We start from the raw sequence: 15,831 nt of genomic DNA, 5'->3' as shown, positions 1-15,831 counted from the left end.
GGTCCCAGATAAATAATTTTTTTTTCTTTTTTTTTTTTTTTTTTTTTTTTTTTTGAGAGGTTTTTGTTATAGTGCGTGTGAGCTCGCCAGAAAGACAGAGAGAGAGACAGAGAGACAGAAAGCGAGAAATCACCCCCCAGGAAGGATGGCCACACTGCAATCCTTTCTCCTCCATTCTCCTCTCGGGATCTTGAGCACGCACGCACACGCACCTGGCGTGAATTTAAGCCACCGGGTCTAGGACGCATACTGCGGTCAACTACATGGGAGTCCAGCGACATAGCCATTATGCCAACTGCTGGTCCCCCAAATAAATCTTACCAATAAATAAATCAATCAATAAATAAATAAACCATGAGGCTCAGATGCGGTGCAGATTGGGAAGAGCAGAGAACAGCTGCACACAGGGTCCCACGCCCAAAGCCCACTGGAGCCTGCAGGGTTGGAGGAAGGGTCTCTTCTTCCTCAGATGAGAACTTTCTTCTGAATAGGGAAAGTAGAAGACTGAGGGGCGACCATTGCAGGGTTACAGAGGCCCTTTCCACCTACCCTGCCAGGCCCAGGGCTGAGCAGGGTGAGGCAGGGGGCAACCCTATCTGGAAGGCGGGTGCTGGGCACAGGGGAGAAAGGTGTGCAGGGAAACAGACTTGCAGAAAATAGAAACAGAATCAAAGAAGCAAGTAAATAAATAAAGCCCAAGGGGCAGTCAGAGCTACAGAGGAAGAATCTCTTCCATGAGCTCAGAGACCAAAGACAAGCAGGGAAGACAGGAGACAGAACTGCCAAGTCAAGTCTGGGACAGAGGAAGCAGAGGGGTGAGAAGACAGAAGTGAGAGTCCCATACTGGAGAAAGGGTGAAAGAAGACAGGTTACATGAGCCAGCCAGACTGGAAGGACAGAGCACAAGAGCTAGCCAGGCAGAAGGACTCCACTGGGGACAATCTTCTGGGGACAAAGATCGAAATCTCTATTCTACCATTTTCTTCAAGCATCCCTTCCAGTGTGAAGTCAGCTGTGTATTTTAAGAACTGGTGATGCATTATGCATAACTCATTCTTGTTTAAAGAAATCATGGTTAGTATATTTAAAGATGTGAATGCTTGGAAAATTATAGAGGAAGAGACGTGGGATTATTCTCCCCCAGAATTTTCTGGGTTTCTCAAAACTTTCACATCTGCAGCCAGCCCCTGGTGAGTTGAGCGGAGAAACGAAAAAAGTGAAAGAGAATTCCTGCTTCTCTCCTTTCTGGGTTAGGCCAGGTGGTCCTGGGATGGGCGACCCAGCGTCCTAATCAAGCTCTGCTTTCAGGCTTCCCAGGCCTGTTCCCCACCCTTTCAGGCCTGTGGGAGCACAACCGGTTTCTCCTCCAACGCCGCCAGCCCTCCTCAACCGTGGGGGCACAGCGCCACCTGGAGGCCACTGTAGAGACTGCAGCACTAGGACGTACTCCACTAGCCCGCCCCCCACACACACTCTGAGCCCTGGGGCTGGTCAAGGGAAGGACGCAATGAAGACTCAAGTCTTTGGGGGCGGGGCCTGCAGCTACGGTAATATGGATATTAACATTAATCTGACCCGGAGCATTGAGGTTACAGGTGCCCAGTACCTGGCAGACTAAGTGCTTAATAAATGTTGTTGAGCACAGCAGGAGCCCTCCAGAGTCATGGCCCAATGGCAGAGAAATCTGACTGGAGGCATCTAATGTGAGGTCATAGGCCAAGCAGGGACTGAGGGTTAAGAGCAAGAGCCATGGCCTCACCCAGACCGGGCCAACCCTCTGCCTGGGCCAGGGTCACTTGCTCGGCCTGGTGTGCCCCAGTCTCAGGCAAAGGAAAGCCAGGTCCCTTGGCTAGCATCTGGAAAACAGTACGGCAGCGGCAGGGGGAGTGATGAGGAGCACTTGGGGGAGTGATGAGGACATGACACGTGGAGTCTTACTCATTCAAAATCGACTGGTGAGTGCCAGCTAATTAGAAAACATGCCGCCCTCCAGCTTTCTGAGAGCGGGCCCGAGGCTGTGGTGTGGAGCTGGCCAGAGGAGGGGCCACGTCTCAGCTGTCAGCTCAGTGGCCCCAGACTGGGCCTCAGAACTGCCCTCCCTCTCCCTCACCCACGCTCCGTCTCACCACTGAGAGCTGAATGGAGCCTTTGGGGAGCTCCTAATCCTGTCTGCTCCTTTTGTACACAGAACTGAGGCCCAGGGAGGTTACGTCACTCGATCAACAGCACATAGCAATGGAGCCAGGAGGGAGAGAGAGCCGGCCTCGGGTTCCCGGTCCAGACCGTTTATCATCTGATGACAGTGCCCTGGCTTCCCTGCGGGGAGTTCTCGGAGCTCTGAAGAGGTCAGTGGACATGATGTCCATCCAACACAACGCTCCCTCCTTGGCTCCCAGGCGCTCAGAGAGGCCCTCGCCACACTCCTTACAATAAAGTTACAGTCTCCTCCGTGGCCTGCCAGGACAGCTTCCGCTCCACCTTCTGTCTCATTCACTGGGTTACTCGCTCATTCCAAAGCTCGAACTCTGAAGTTGGACGGCCTGGGTTTAAATCCTATCTGTCTAGTGTATTTGGGCAAGGCACTTGAGCTCTCTGGGCCTTGATTTCCTTTTATTTAAATTAAGAGCAATGGGCCAGCAGGTGGCATGATGGCTGGGGCACTGGACTCCCACATGGCCCACCGTGGTTCTAGTCCAAGACCAAGCAGCTTGTTTTCTCACTTTCCTTCTCTCTAGTGAGTACACATGCCCTATAGCAAAAGAAAAAATAATAGCGAGTTCAATTAAACCATGAATAATAATAAATAATTATAAGGATAATTCAATTTTAATCAATTGATTAAATTAATTAATCACACTGCCTGATGGTTCGGATGCTGGGCTCCACATGGCCAGCTGTGCAGTTCAGGTTACAGATGCAACTTGGGAGACATGATGGGCATATGTGTGTGCGTGCCCGAAGTCCCAGGAGGGGAATGGAAGAGAGGGGATTGTTGTGCGGTCGCCCCACTAGGGGGTGAGTTCTCACTTTCCCTCTTTCTCTGTCTCTCTCCAGTGAAAACAAGTGCCCTATGGCAAATATCTAATAATTCAAACACACACTTCACAAGTGAGGATTAGATGAGATCATTGTATACTGCCCCTGTCAGGTACCTCGCTAAAAGCAAGCCCGTGTTAGCTCCCAGATCATATAGATGTCCTGACAGCCTGACCACTGGGCCAGGGAGGAAGAGAAGCAAGCCAGCCCCTGCCCAAGACGTGGACAGCATGGCTAAGAGCCGGAGTACAGATAGGAGAATGTATTCTGGAATCTCAGGGGGGGACGCCTAACCCAGCCTAGGTGCAGAGGGTCAGGGAAGTTTCTGGATGAGACATAGAGAGCTGAGTTTGGTTTTGTTGGGTTTTTTTAATTTTTTAATTTATTATTTTTATTTGCTATAGGGGATGTGTACTCACCAGAGAAAGACAGAGAAAATGAGAAAGTAAGCCACCAGGTCCAGGACTTGAACCACGGTTGACCATGTGGAAGTTCAGCACCTTAACCACCACACCACCTGCCGGCCCTGAAAGCTCAGTTTGAAAGGGTGAGTAGATGTTACAAGGATCCAGAGGCAGGGATCGGCATGAGCAGAGGCAGGGAACCACATGGTACATTTAAGGAGACTTGATGGTTTGGTCTCGCTGGGGTCGCAGTATGGGGTGAGAGGGACATGGGCAAGCCTGGAGAGGTGGCTGGGCTGGGCACATGGCACTTTAGAGGCTACGAAGAGCCAGGACTGGATCCTGCAGATGGCAGGGAGCCTGAGGACAGACTTGAGGTAGACAAGGGGGATGTTCAGGTTGGCGGTTTAAGTAGACCCTTCTGGATTCTATAGGGTATGTTTTCTCTGCTTGGCTCCTCTTCAGAGAAGATGTACTGTCCCTGGTTGGTTTATTCCTGGTCAGAGGGTCTGCTCTAACCAGGCTGATCTCAAAGACCCCATCAGTTACAGTACTTTGTGACTCACAGATGTTCCTCACAACTGACCTCCATACTTGTTGCTATGAATGAGTCCCCACAATTTACGTGTTGGAAACTTAATACCCAGAGCAACTGCTGAGCGGTGGGGTGTTTAAGTGGTGATTCGGTCATAAGTGCTCTGCCCTCACAAAGACAGAGAAAATGAGAAAGTAAGCCACCAGGTCCAGGACTTGAACCACGGTTGACCATGTGGAAGTTCAGCACCTTAACCACCACACCACCTGCCGGCCCTGAAAGCTCAGTTTGAAAGGGTGAGTAGATGTTACAAGGATCCAGAGGCAGGGATCGGCATGAGCAGAGGCAGGGAACCACATGGTACATTTAAGGAGACTTGATGGTTTGGTCTCGCTGGGGTCGCAGTATGGGGTGAGAGGGACATGGGCAAGCCTGGAGAGGTGGCTGGGCTGGGCACATGGCACTTTAGAGGCTACGAAGAGCCAGGACTGGATCCTGCAGATGGCAGGGAGCCTGAGGACAGACTTGAGGTAGACAAGGGGGATGTTCAGGTTGGCGGTTTAAGTAGACCCTTCTGGATTCTATAGGGTATGTTTTCTCTGCTTGGCTCCTCTTCAGAGAAGATGTACTGTCCCTGGTTGGTTTATTCCTGGTCAGAGGGTCTGCTCTAACCAGGCTGATCTCAAAGACCCCATCAGTTACAGTACTTTGTGACTCACAGATGTTCCTCACAACTGACCTCCATACTTGTTGCTATGAATGAGTCCCCACAATTTACGTGTTGGAAACTTAATACCCAGAGCAACTGCTGAGCGGTGGGGTGTTTAAGTGGTGATTCGGTCATAAGTGCTCTGCCCTCACGAATGGATTCATGTTGGTATTGGGAAAGTAGGTCTGTTTTATTCACTTACTTCTTTAGTTTTGCTATGAGGTATATATATATATATATATATATTCACCAGAGAAAGAGGGAAAGTGAGAAATAACTCCCTGGGAAGAAGGCCACTCTGAAATCTCTTCTCCATTTTCCTGTTGGGATTTTGGGCACACATGCACAAGCACCCAGAGTGATTTTCAAGCTGCAGGGTCCAGGATTCAAACTGAGAAGTCAGTTATGTGGGATTCAGACACCTTAACCACCACACCACCTGCTGGCTCATGAGAATAAGTTTTGTTTTGTTTTGTTTTCTATTTTGTTTGCTTTAAGAGATTTTTGCCATAGGGTGCATGTGCTCACCAGAGAGAGACAGAGACAGTGAGAGGGAAAGTGGGAAATCACCCCCCAGGGAGGATGGCCATGTCGCAATCCCTTCTCCTCCATCTCTTCCTAGGATTTTGGGCATGCACACACACACACTTGGTGGTGAGTTTCAAGTCACTGGGTCCAGGACTCAAACTGTGACATAACCACTATGCCACCTGCTGGCCCCAAGAGAATGAATTTGTTTTCAGACAAGTTCAGGCAGGGTCAGCAGGTGGCATGGTAGTTAAGGCACTAGATTCCCACATGGCCAACCATGATTCAAATCCCGGACCTAGCAGCTTGCTTTCTCATACTTTCTCTGTCGACCTCTAGTAAATTAATAAAAATAATATTAAATTAAATTTTAAAATTAAAAAAAAAGTTCAGGTCCGGCCTGGTTTCCAGCTGGTAGCGAACTGAACTGCAGTGCTAGAAGCCACATGGCTGACTGTGGGTCTGGGTTCCCAAATCAGCCTGAAGACACAGCTTGGCACATGTCAGGATGCCGACGAGCTGGACGGCCGTGGGCAGGGGATCACAGCCTGAGAAGACGCTGCGGGAGGTGCTTTTCTCTCTTCTGCTAGCGACACGTACTCATGCCGTTACGAACACTTTTTAAAAATTCCAATTAAACATATAAAAATGAGTTCAGCCCTCTCTTGACCTTTCACTGTCCACCATGGAACGATGCAGCAGCAGCAAAGGCCCTCGCCAGATGTGGGCTCCTCCACTCGAACTTCCCAGCCTCCAGAACTATGGAAAAACATGTTTTGTTTTGTTTTTCCCTTTAGACATCCCCCAGTCTGTGGAATATTCTCTTATAGAAACACAAAGTGGACTAAGGCGCCTGTCAAACAGGGCTTCGAGCTTTTCAGGTTACTAGGACCCACTGCAACGGCAGTCCCTGGTGTCTGCCCTCTGAGGGCCGGGACTGGCGTACTCATCTCGTCCATCTAGGCTTCCAAATACGCCACGGATGTGTGTTGGACAAACACCCGTCAACCACATCACACTGGACAGACTCCTCCTCCAAGCATACAGAGGCCTGGAAGGCCATCGACGTCAGAGCCATTGCCCCGCAGGGGCTTGCACCTCCCAGGACAGGGTTGGCATGGCAGCAGAGCAGCCTGACGTGCTGTTTGCTTTTAAATGTTCCATTTGAATTCTGTATGAACTGGGGTTCTGAAAATGGCCTTGCAGGCCCAGTCCCCCAGGATCAGCTCAGCGGGGGGGTGAGGGGGGTTCCTCACAGTGCTGTCTAGCTTGCAAAATGCTGTTTTTGGTAACTGCTGCCTGGGTTCACTTTTCAGGCTCCCAGGCTTAATGTGATGAAAGCGAAGGGTGCCGGCTCCACAGTCGGGGCCACTTAACTTGCAGAAGGGCAGCGCGGCCTCCCGTGCTGGCCTGCCCTGAGGATTAGAAAGAGCCTGGCTTGGGGCCCAGTGTGGCCACAGGTAGTGTTCTCCCTGTAACTAACGGGGTGATGACATTCACCGTGCAGGACCACCACAGCATGGTGCACAGAAAGCACCTGCACGGAGTTCAGCACACCCGCAGCAACTCCTCGGAGGATTCCTGACGACTGCTCTCCACCCAGGAGTCGAGACTGAGCACAGTGCTCACTGAGAAAGACTCAAAATGCACAGCCCCACAGGCTGCTCACATGGGTTCCTGTTCCCTTTTCCCCTTCTGTCACCTCCACCCCCCTCCGTCCCACATAATCGCTTTAGGCCCAGATCTGCCCTCCTGGGGGCAGGAGGCTCCCCCAGGTCCCCGCAGACCTGGGAGATAAACAGGTGAGGGGAAGAAACCCAAGTCCGCCCTGACCCCTTGGTGTAAACACAAGAAAAGGATGACGGGGTGTGCCAAGGCGGTTCTGCGGGGCAATTGCCATGCTGGGATCTCCTCCCTTCGGGCTGCGTCCTCCCCAAGTCTCTGGACCAAGTGTGCACCCCACATCCAGGCTCTAGTGACACGCCCGCTCCCTGAGGTGGCAGGGGAGCTGTCTGCAGGGACTCCAGGCGGAAGGCTTGGTCTATCTGAGCCGGGGTGGGCTGGGGTCAACAGGTGCCTTCCTCCTGTGTAATCGCTCTGACCGGGTTTACTCCTGAAATCCACGCAGAGGGCTACACTCGATCAACTACCACATGAACCCCCTGGGCAGTTCATCCATCCTCCGGGGAAAGCTCAGGCCTCACAAAACAGCTGCTGGGAGGACAGGGAAGTGGGGCAGAGGCCAAGGGGCCTGGGAAGATCAGTCTCACAGCCACCGTCACCCAGTGTGTGAAAGCAGGGTCTTCACAGCTCGCTGGACAGAACCCAGTATCGGCTGAGGTCTCAACCACTGCTTGGGCCTCTCCTGCAGCATGGCTGCCAGCTCTCTCTGCCCAGAGGAGGGGGCACTTGTGGGGTACCCTGTCCACAGAGGGAGCTCGCAGGCCCCACTACCAGTGAGCAGGATGGTTGAGAGCTCTGCAAACCGCGCAGAGCTGAGAGCCAGGCCCTTGAAGTCCCAGCTCTGCCTAAGCCCAGTGATGGTCCCCGTGGGCCCTTCCTGATCTGTACAGGACACCAGAACTCGGTCCGCTGGGCTTGCGAGGATGACTCACTTGTAAACTGAAGTATCGAGTGGCAGATGGCGCACCCGGGACCCAGTGGTATGCGACCTTCCTCCATCCTGGTCCCATTGCCCTCCCCCACCCCACTTCCCAGCAGGTGGATTCTCACCGCCAAGGGGTTCGGGACATTAGGACAGACGTCTTCAAAAATGACAGCTAGGTCAGGCGTGCTCTATGGTTGGCTGTCCAGGATGGCTCTCAGGCTCATCAGACCCTCCCCGAGTGGAAACACCCCAGCCTCAGCATCACCAAGCTGCACACCTGCTCCCTCCCTGCCCTTGGGGAGCCCAGCACCACTCAGGGCTGAGGACACAAAGGACTTGAACTCCCCAGTTTTTGTTCCATCACCACAGGGATTCACTTCTTCCCAGGGACACTCAGCTTAGCCACTGAACCCGCGGGAACAAAGCAACAGGCTAACTCTTGGTTGTGACATGTTTAATTTGTGCTGTTCACACTGGACACCGCTTAGTCTGAGTGTCAGCCCCCTGAGAGCACCCCTGCTCCCCCACACAAAGGAGGATAGGGGGACGAATGTCCACAGACAGGGACGGGAAATAGAACTGTGTACAGGACTTTGACAACCTGGGAGGGGGTGAAAGGCACTCCCCCACTCTTTGCACGCACAGGCTCAGGAGGGAAGGGGAGGGGTGGAGCGGCCACCGGGAGGGGCAGTGAGATTACACCCACAGGACATCAACGTGGCAGAGGGTCTGGGGTGACAGGAGTGGAGTTCTGGAAGGTGTGGTGCTCGAGGGGCAGCTGCATCCTGCTGCCTGCTGAAAGCCTTACAGAGCAGCTGCCAATGCCGGGCAGCTAGGAGACCAGCATCCTTACTGTTCCTTCAAGTGCTGAGGCCTCTCCTCAGCCCCTCAAGCTGCAGGAGTTCCAAATCAGGACCAGAGACGTGCTCTCCGGTGGCCACCCAGGGGAGTGGAGAGAGCGGAGGGCTGACTGGCTGAAGGCCCTCGAGTGAGCTCCCCTCGCTCTGCTGCACGTGACCCACCCTGTTGGGAGACAGCAGGGCTGGTTTTGCTTCCTTCTGTCCTCCAGACACACGTGTATGCAGGAACCAGCAGGCAAGGGAAGGGGTACGCGTGACCTATCTGGCCTACCAATTCTGGAAACTTTTATCCGAGGTGCAGCCCAAGGAAAGGCATGGCAGTCCCTTCCGAGGCGTTCACTGTGCTGAGCCCGGCCCTTTCTCCTCTCCAGCTCAGTCCTCCCCCAAGTCTGCAGCAATCAATAATTCCCCAGGAAGGACCAGAGACACGGGACATAAGGTGAAGATGTGGCTTTGGTGCTTATGCAATGAGCTTTGTCACACACTCATCTGGCCCCTGGGAAAAGATATGGTGCCAATGCAGCCCTGAGTGGGGCTCCGAGTCTCACACTCGGTGCTAGGAAGGGTGTCCCACTGGGTCAGGAAGGCACACCCTGCTGCTGGAGGTGTGGATCTGGGAAGTTTCTGTCCTTCCACTCCCATAATCTTACCTGGAGTTAACGGTTACCCCTCCCCAGCCCCACCCTAGTGCTCTTCAAAGGCCTCAAGGAAAGAATCCCCAAAAGGGGGGCTGCCTCCATGCCCACGTGTGGCTTCCAGACTGTTAGCTGTTGTACAGGGGAATCACCCGGGTGATTGCCTGCCTGCAGATGGGGCACTTCTTGGGCTCCGGCAGGGCACGGTAGCACTCGGTGCAGGAACAAACATGCCCGCACTCCAGGAAGACACAGGACCTGAAGCTGCTCAGACACACGACGCAGGCGCTCTTCAGGCCCTCCCTGTCCTCAGGCCTGGCTCGGCTCAGCAGCTGGGCCTCGTGCTCCTGGAACTCCTCCTGCAGCTGCTTGAGGCGCAGTCGCTCCTGCCGCTGCAGGTACTGCTTCCGGAGGATGAAGAAGAGGGTGGCACATGTGGCAAAGCCAAAAACCAGTGCCAGGACCTTCCAGAGTCGGACACTCGACTCCTGCTTCTGCAGCAGACTGTCAAAGTCCTGGCTGCTCAGATAGTACTGCATGCCTTGTTTGGGGGGCTGCAGGCGGACGGAGTTGTTGTCCAGGACCAGTTCGCCAACCCCCGTGAGGGTGGCCCCGACCTTCAGCATCTCCTCGGTCTCCTGGATGCCTTTGGGTCGCTCACCACTGATGTAGTGGCCAATGACATCGGTGAAGGACTGGATTGAGGGGTGGAACTTCTCATACACAGTCTCGAGGCCCAGATCCACCGAGTCCAGGGGCTTCAGCACTCGCACAGCCACATCCACGCCATCCTCGTGGGGCACCAGGTCAAAGGGCACTGTGTTGGTCCTTTGGTGAATGATCTTTGAGCAGTCATTCCTGAAGGGATGAGAGAACCAAAGATAAAACAAAGGGCAGCATTTACCCAACACCCAGGCAGGGACGGCAGGGGATGAAATAAAGTCTGAAGGAGCTGGAAGAACACAATAAAAATCATCACTTCCAAGCATAGGGAGGCTCCCTGTCTCCAGGCCTCAGGCGCCATCAGGGGCACCAATGCCGCCATGCCATTTACTGCCCTTTGCCACTGTAAGATACACACCTGAGATAAGCCCCACTAGGGTCAGGTGGAAAAACCATACTCCAAATAATGGCACAAAATACTTGGACAAACACTGAAATCCGAGTTTCTTGACAGAGTCCGCCTCCCTCTCCTGGAAATGCTGGTCCAGGGGGCCTAGAAAGGAGCCCAGAGCGGCACTTTGACAAGATGCCCAGCGATTCTGATGGAGGCCTGCAGACCACACATGAGACCATAGACAGCACAGAGGCTGCTCTTCAACCTGTCCCAAGAGAAGCCACCGACATGGCAACGGCACCCAGGACCCCAGCGCTCGAACGGAGGACACGTACCAAAGGTGGGTGGTTCGATTCCACACCATCTTGTGCTCCTGAAGAGTCAGCCGCTGAACTACCCCTTTGCAGTTTTCCACAAACTGACTGTTGAGCGTTTCTTTAACAGACCGCACGGCTCCTAGGTGGAAATGAAGTGCTGAATTTGTGAAGGAGTGTGCAGCCCTCCTTTACGGCCATGCAAATGTGCCTTTAGTCTGCGTTACAGATAATTAATTTAAACAACGGGGTTTGGATCACCACAGGTCGCACTACAGAAGCACCTGCGGGCCCTGCACACGGACCCTACCGTTTACGCTCCCCACAACCCGGTAAGGTCGGACCGTCCTGGGGATGAGGCAGGAGGTCCAGAAAGGTGGGCAGTCTTCCTTCCCCAACGTCACAGCAAAGAGCTCAGTCTTTCTGATCCCAAGGCGCGTTCTGCACCATGGCCCCAATGCCACAAAAGGCACTTCACATTCAAAGGGATCTTTATCCGTCTTTTGGAAGAAGGAAGTTGTTTTTCATTTGCCAATAAACAAACATACCTTCAATAACAGCATAAGGTACACATTTTCCTGGAGCTTCGGAGAGAATACTCTTCAAATCTTCACCCAAGTGGATTTTTTTAGCTCCCTAGATGCAACAGATAAAGTATTAAATTGACTGCTGAATACTGACATGTTCAAACTTATGAGCGAAAAAATAAGATTTTCTTCTTTCATGTTAAAAGAATGAGCAAATCGAGCAGGAAGGAGACTGGAAAGATTCAGATTTCAAAGCTCTGAGCCAGAGGTTTCTTTCTTTTTTTTTTTTTTTTAAGAGAGATTTTTGCTATAGGGCACGTGCGCTCACCAGAGAGACAGAGGCAGTAAATGAGAAATCACCTTCCAGGGGAGTGCCATGCCACAATCCCTTCTCCTCCACTCTCGGGATTTGGGGGCATGAACACAGGCCATGTGTGTGGTGTGAGTTTTAAGCCACCAGGTCTAGGACTTGAACCACGGTTGACTATGAGGGAGTCTAGCGACATAACGGCTATAGCATCTACTGGTCCCAAGCCAGAGGCTTTACCACATAAATGGGCTACACCAGGCCTTTGCCTTTTTCCACTACTGCAGAATGGGGGTGTCATACATTCTTATTCCGGTGAGTCAAATTTACACTCCTTTTAACGCTTTCTAATGAAAATATAAAAGGCAAGGTCAGTCTGCATACCACAGACTGAACAGCATTTAATACTCTTCTAGACAACACAGAGCTCTGGTCCAAGTGGGTTTACTGAACTACTGCTTAGTACATGGTGGGGCTTGAGGATTGGTATAAAGTGTATGTTATATAGGGGTACTTTGCAGACCAGCAGGAAGCATGATGGCTAAGGTGCTGGATCCCACAGAGATGACTGTATGGTTTGAGTCTCAGACCAAGCAACTTGAAAACCAAACCAGGCTTGTGTGTGCATGCCCAAAATCTTGAAAGGAGAATAGAGAAAAAGGAAGTGCAGTGCGGCCATCCTCCCTAGGGGTGATTTCCTACTTTCCCTTTTTTTCCTGTTTCTTTCTGGTGAGAACATGTGCCCTATGGCAAAACAAAACAAAAACAAAACCCCAACTTTTAAAAAGGGGAGTAGGGTGTATTTGCTTTATTAGGGCAAGTCTCTATTAACCGGAGTCACACACTGTCCTACTCCGTCTTTCCTCTCATAACCCGGTGCACGCTTTGGTCTTCCTCTGATAATATCCACCGCTCCCTCCCTTCCAGTTCAGTGCTTCCAACCTCTGTGTTTGGGAACCCAACCTAGCCTGTTACTGTTAAATCAAAACTAAAGATAAAAATAGGGACCAGCAGATGACATAATGTTTACATCGCTGGACTCCCACAGAGTCGACCACAGTTGGAGTCCCAGACCCAGTAACTTAAAACTCACACTAGGAGCATGTGCGTGTATGCCCAAAATCCCAAGCGGAAAATGGAAAAGAAGAGACTGCCGCGCGGCCATCCCCTCTGGGGAGGTGATTTCTCACTGTCTCTCTGGCAAGTGCACACACCCTATAGCAAAAATCTCTAAAAAAGAGAAGACAAATGAGAGAAAAATAATACAATCAATAATCATTTCCTAAGCATCTACGGCCAGCACTGTGCAGGTGCTGGGAACTCAAGGATGAATGAAGGACTGTTCCTGCTTTCAAGGTGTCTCATCAACCCATCTTAGGGATATCAGATGAAGAAGTGACAAAGTAGTGGACATATATTAGTGTTACTCTAAGTTTAAGCTTAGAGTACTCCTACACAGTAAATGGCAAGGTCAACAAAAAGCTCACCACCTACACAGTGAAGGGAACAGCATATTCTATCAGGGAGATTCACGGTGTGTCTTTCTATGCAAAAAATGCATCAAGACTTTCCTGACAACCCAACATGTACCAGGCACTATGCCAGGCACTTCAAGTGCATGAACCCACTTAATAAATACTTGTACCTACATCTCTATACTACACGCACTATCACCTCCACTTAGAGAAAAGGAGCCTCAAAAAAGTGAAGTGAATCCTGCAGTCACGCAGCTAGTACGGTATCCCTCACAGGATGGCTGATTAAGAATTTTTTAAGGGGAGAGAGGAAAAGTTATGTGAAGATCTAGGGTTGAACCAAGCTACGATGCCTTCTTTGTGACTTTGGGCAACTTAATTTAAGTTTAAAAAAAAAAAAGGTGGGGAGGGACATACTCTCATAGGATTTTTAAGTGGATTAAATGAACTTTAAGATGGGATTAAATCCAGCCCAGGGGCTGGCAGATAGAAGGCCTGGAATAAATACGCATTCCTATAACCATAAGAAATAGGATAAGACACAAACACTACTCTGGATGTTTTGTAAGATCAGATCAAGAAAATAGAATCTAAAATTTTAGGGATCCCAACTCTTCTTTGAGGAAAAGGGTATTTCAACCTCATTCAGGAACTAACTGGCAAAGCTTTTTTTTTTTTTTTTTTTGGAGAGGTTTTCGCTATAGGGCGCATGCACTCGCCAGACAGACAGAGAGACAGCGAGATAGAAAGCAAGAAATCACCCCCCAGAGGGGATGGCCACGCCACAATCCCTTCTCCTCCGTTCTCCTCTCAGGATCTTGGGTATGCACGCACACACGCCCGGCCTGAGTTTTAAGCCACTGGGTCCAGGATGCAAACCACAGTCAACTCCGTGGGAGTCCAGCGACATAGCCATTACGCTAACTGCTGGTCCCTTGGCAAAGCTTTTAAGGCATTCAAAGATGGGACCCACGGAGTGCCCTGCTTCAAAAGATCCCACGTCCAGCCAACATGAAGTCAAACCAGCTTGGGAGTTACCAAGTGAAGTGTGTTGGACTCAGAACCAACTACTGATACTTCAGGAGTAACTTGATTATTCAATCAGATGAACAGCAGAGCACCTGGAATCTCACTAGGATGCTGTTTGCCGAGCAAATCCTTTTTCCTAGTAACTTGGTTCATTCCTGAATCGAAACTCTCATCGCATTAGGGATTTCACACTTTTGTTTCCAAGTCCTGACTGAGAACAATCTGATGACAATGAAGTTAGGTTTAGGAATCCGTCTTTAACATAAAAGTCAAATTAAGCCCTTAGCTGTTGTATTGTGAAAGTTAAACTAAAATTAACTCACATACATTTATTGAGCATTTATTGTCTGTCAAGCACTGAGTTAGAACCTAGGAGGAAAGATGTATAGAAGGATCCTGTCTCTGCCCTTAAGAGGTCTGTCTCTCTGGGCCAGTAGGAATTCACAATGAAGCAATGTGGTCAATCAGAAAAATAACCTACCTTTGGATATAAAAGATCAAAGTTGAAGTTCCAAGCTGACTAGCTATAAAGTCCCTTCCTTTGAAACTCAATTTCCTAATTTGCAATCAGGGGATAACTGTCATTTTTTCTACCTCAAAAGATTATGATAAAGAAAAAATAAAATCAAGACAAAAATGTTAAGGACACTGTAAAGTGAAGTTCCAAAGGAAAAAAGTGTTGTTTCAAGCAAGTATAATATTAAAAAGAAGAGGGACCAACAGTTAGAGTAATGGCTATGTCGCTGGACTCCGTGGTCAACCGGGGTTCGCGTCCCAGACCCAGTGACTTAAACTCACGCAGGGCGCGTGTGCATGCGTGCCCAAGATCCCAAGAGGAGAATGGAGGAGAAGGGATTGTGGCGTGGCCATCCCCCCTGGGGGGTGATTTCTCACTTTCTGTCTCTCTGTCTGTCTCTGTCTCTGTCTGGCGAGCGCACGCGCCCTATCGCAAAAATAAAATTCTCCAAAAAAAAAAAAAAATTAAAAAGTTTGTAGATGCACGGAACTCAGTGGTTAGGTTAATGGGTCTGAGCACTTGCTGTCCCCTGGTCTCTGCTGCTTTTCCCCTCATACCTGCATGGCCTCCCTCATCCCCCTAGCTCTGCTCAGATGTTCTAACCAGAAATAGAGCCCTCCGCTTCCTCTCCTCCCCGCCTTACTCTTAGCATTTCTCACCACCTGGCACACTACCCGATTCGCGGGTGTACTGTCACTCTAGTTGTACTAGAAAAGAACCTCTACGAGGGCAGGAATTCTTGTCCGCTCTGCCTGGCGCAGAGCATGTGTTCAATAAGTATCTTTGGAATAAAGTAATGAAGTCAAGATTCATTTCCAAGTAATAACTTAGGAATATATATTTTTAAATTTAAAAAGCAGAGCGGCCTAACGTTCTCACAAGACCCGAAATCTGACGCAAGTCCTCCATTTCCTGGCTGGTGACACCCTGAGTCCGTTTCCTCTTTCCGATAGCTTCTGGGTGCGGGGCGGCCATGGCGATCCGTGGGCTCGCCACGGCCCGGGGCGCAGGACCCGGCTGAGGCCAGGCCGGCTGCAGCACTGACCTTGAGTTCCTGGGAGACCTGGGCCTTCTGCCGGTACACGGAGTACAAGACGGCGGTGACCACCGAGCTGGTGCCCAGGAGTTTTTCCGCGCGGCGGTCCCCCCGCCGCTCTCCATGCTTGTGCCAAGGCCCGGGTGCAGGTGGCGGCGCCGAGGCCAGCCCGGGTGGCCCCCGTCCCCCACCTCCCCCCTCCGGGTACCGCGTCCGTGGACAGCCGTTCCCGGAAACCCCCAGGGCGCCGCCCG

At 51.1% G+C, this 15,831-nt stretch overlaps 1 protein-coding gene across 1 annotated transcript; it reads right to left on the bottom strand.

Moving 5' to 3' along the window:
- Positions 1-8,257: 8,257 nt before the first annotated feature.
- MUL1 (mitochondrial E3 ubiquitin protein ligase 1) lies at positions 8,258-15,667 on the bottom strand (the record flags this gene model as incomplete). The annotated part of the gene is given in 4 exon segments (XM_006145422.2): positions 8,258-10,173; positions 10,708-10,828; positions 11,235-11,322; positions 15,587-15,667. Coding segments are annotated over 4 exon segments (1,020 nt in total), but the record flags the coding sequence as incomplete, so codon positions are not given.
- Positions 15,668-15,831: the final 164 nt, after the last annotated feature.

Source organism: Tupaia chinensis, unplaced genomic scaffold (genome assembly GCF_000334495.1).
Source record: "Tupaia chinensis unplaced genomic scaffold, TupChi_1.0 Scaffold000146_1, whole genome shotgun sequence".
NCBI lineage: Eukaryota > Metazoa > Chordata > Mammalia > Scandentia > Tupaiidae > Tupaia > Tupaia belangeri.
This window is presented reverse-complemented; position numbering and strand designations above follow the sequence as displayed.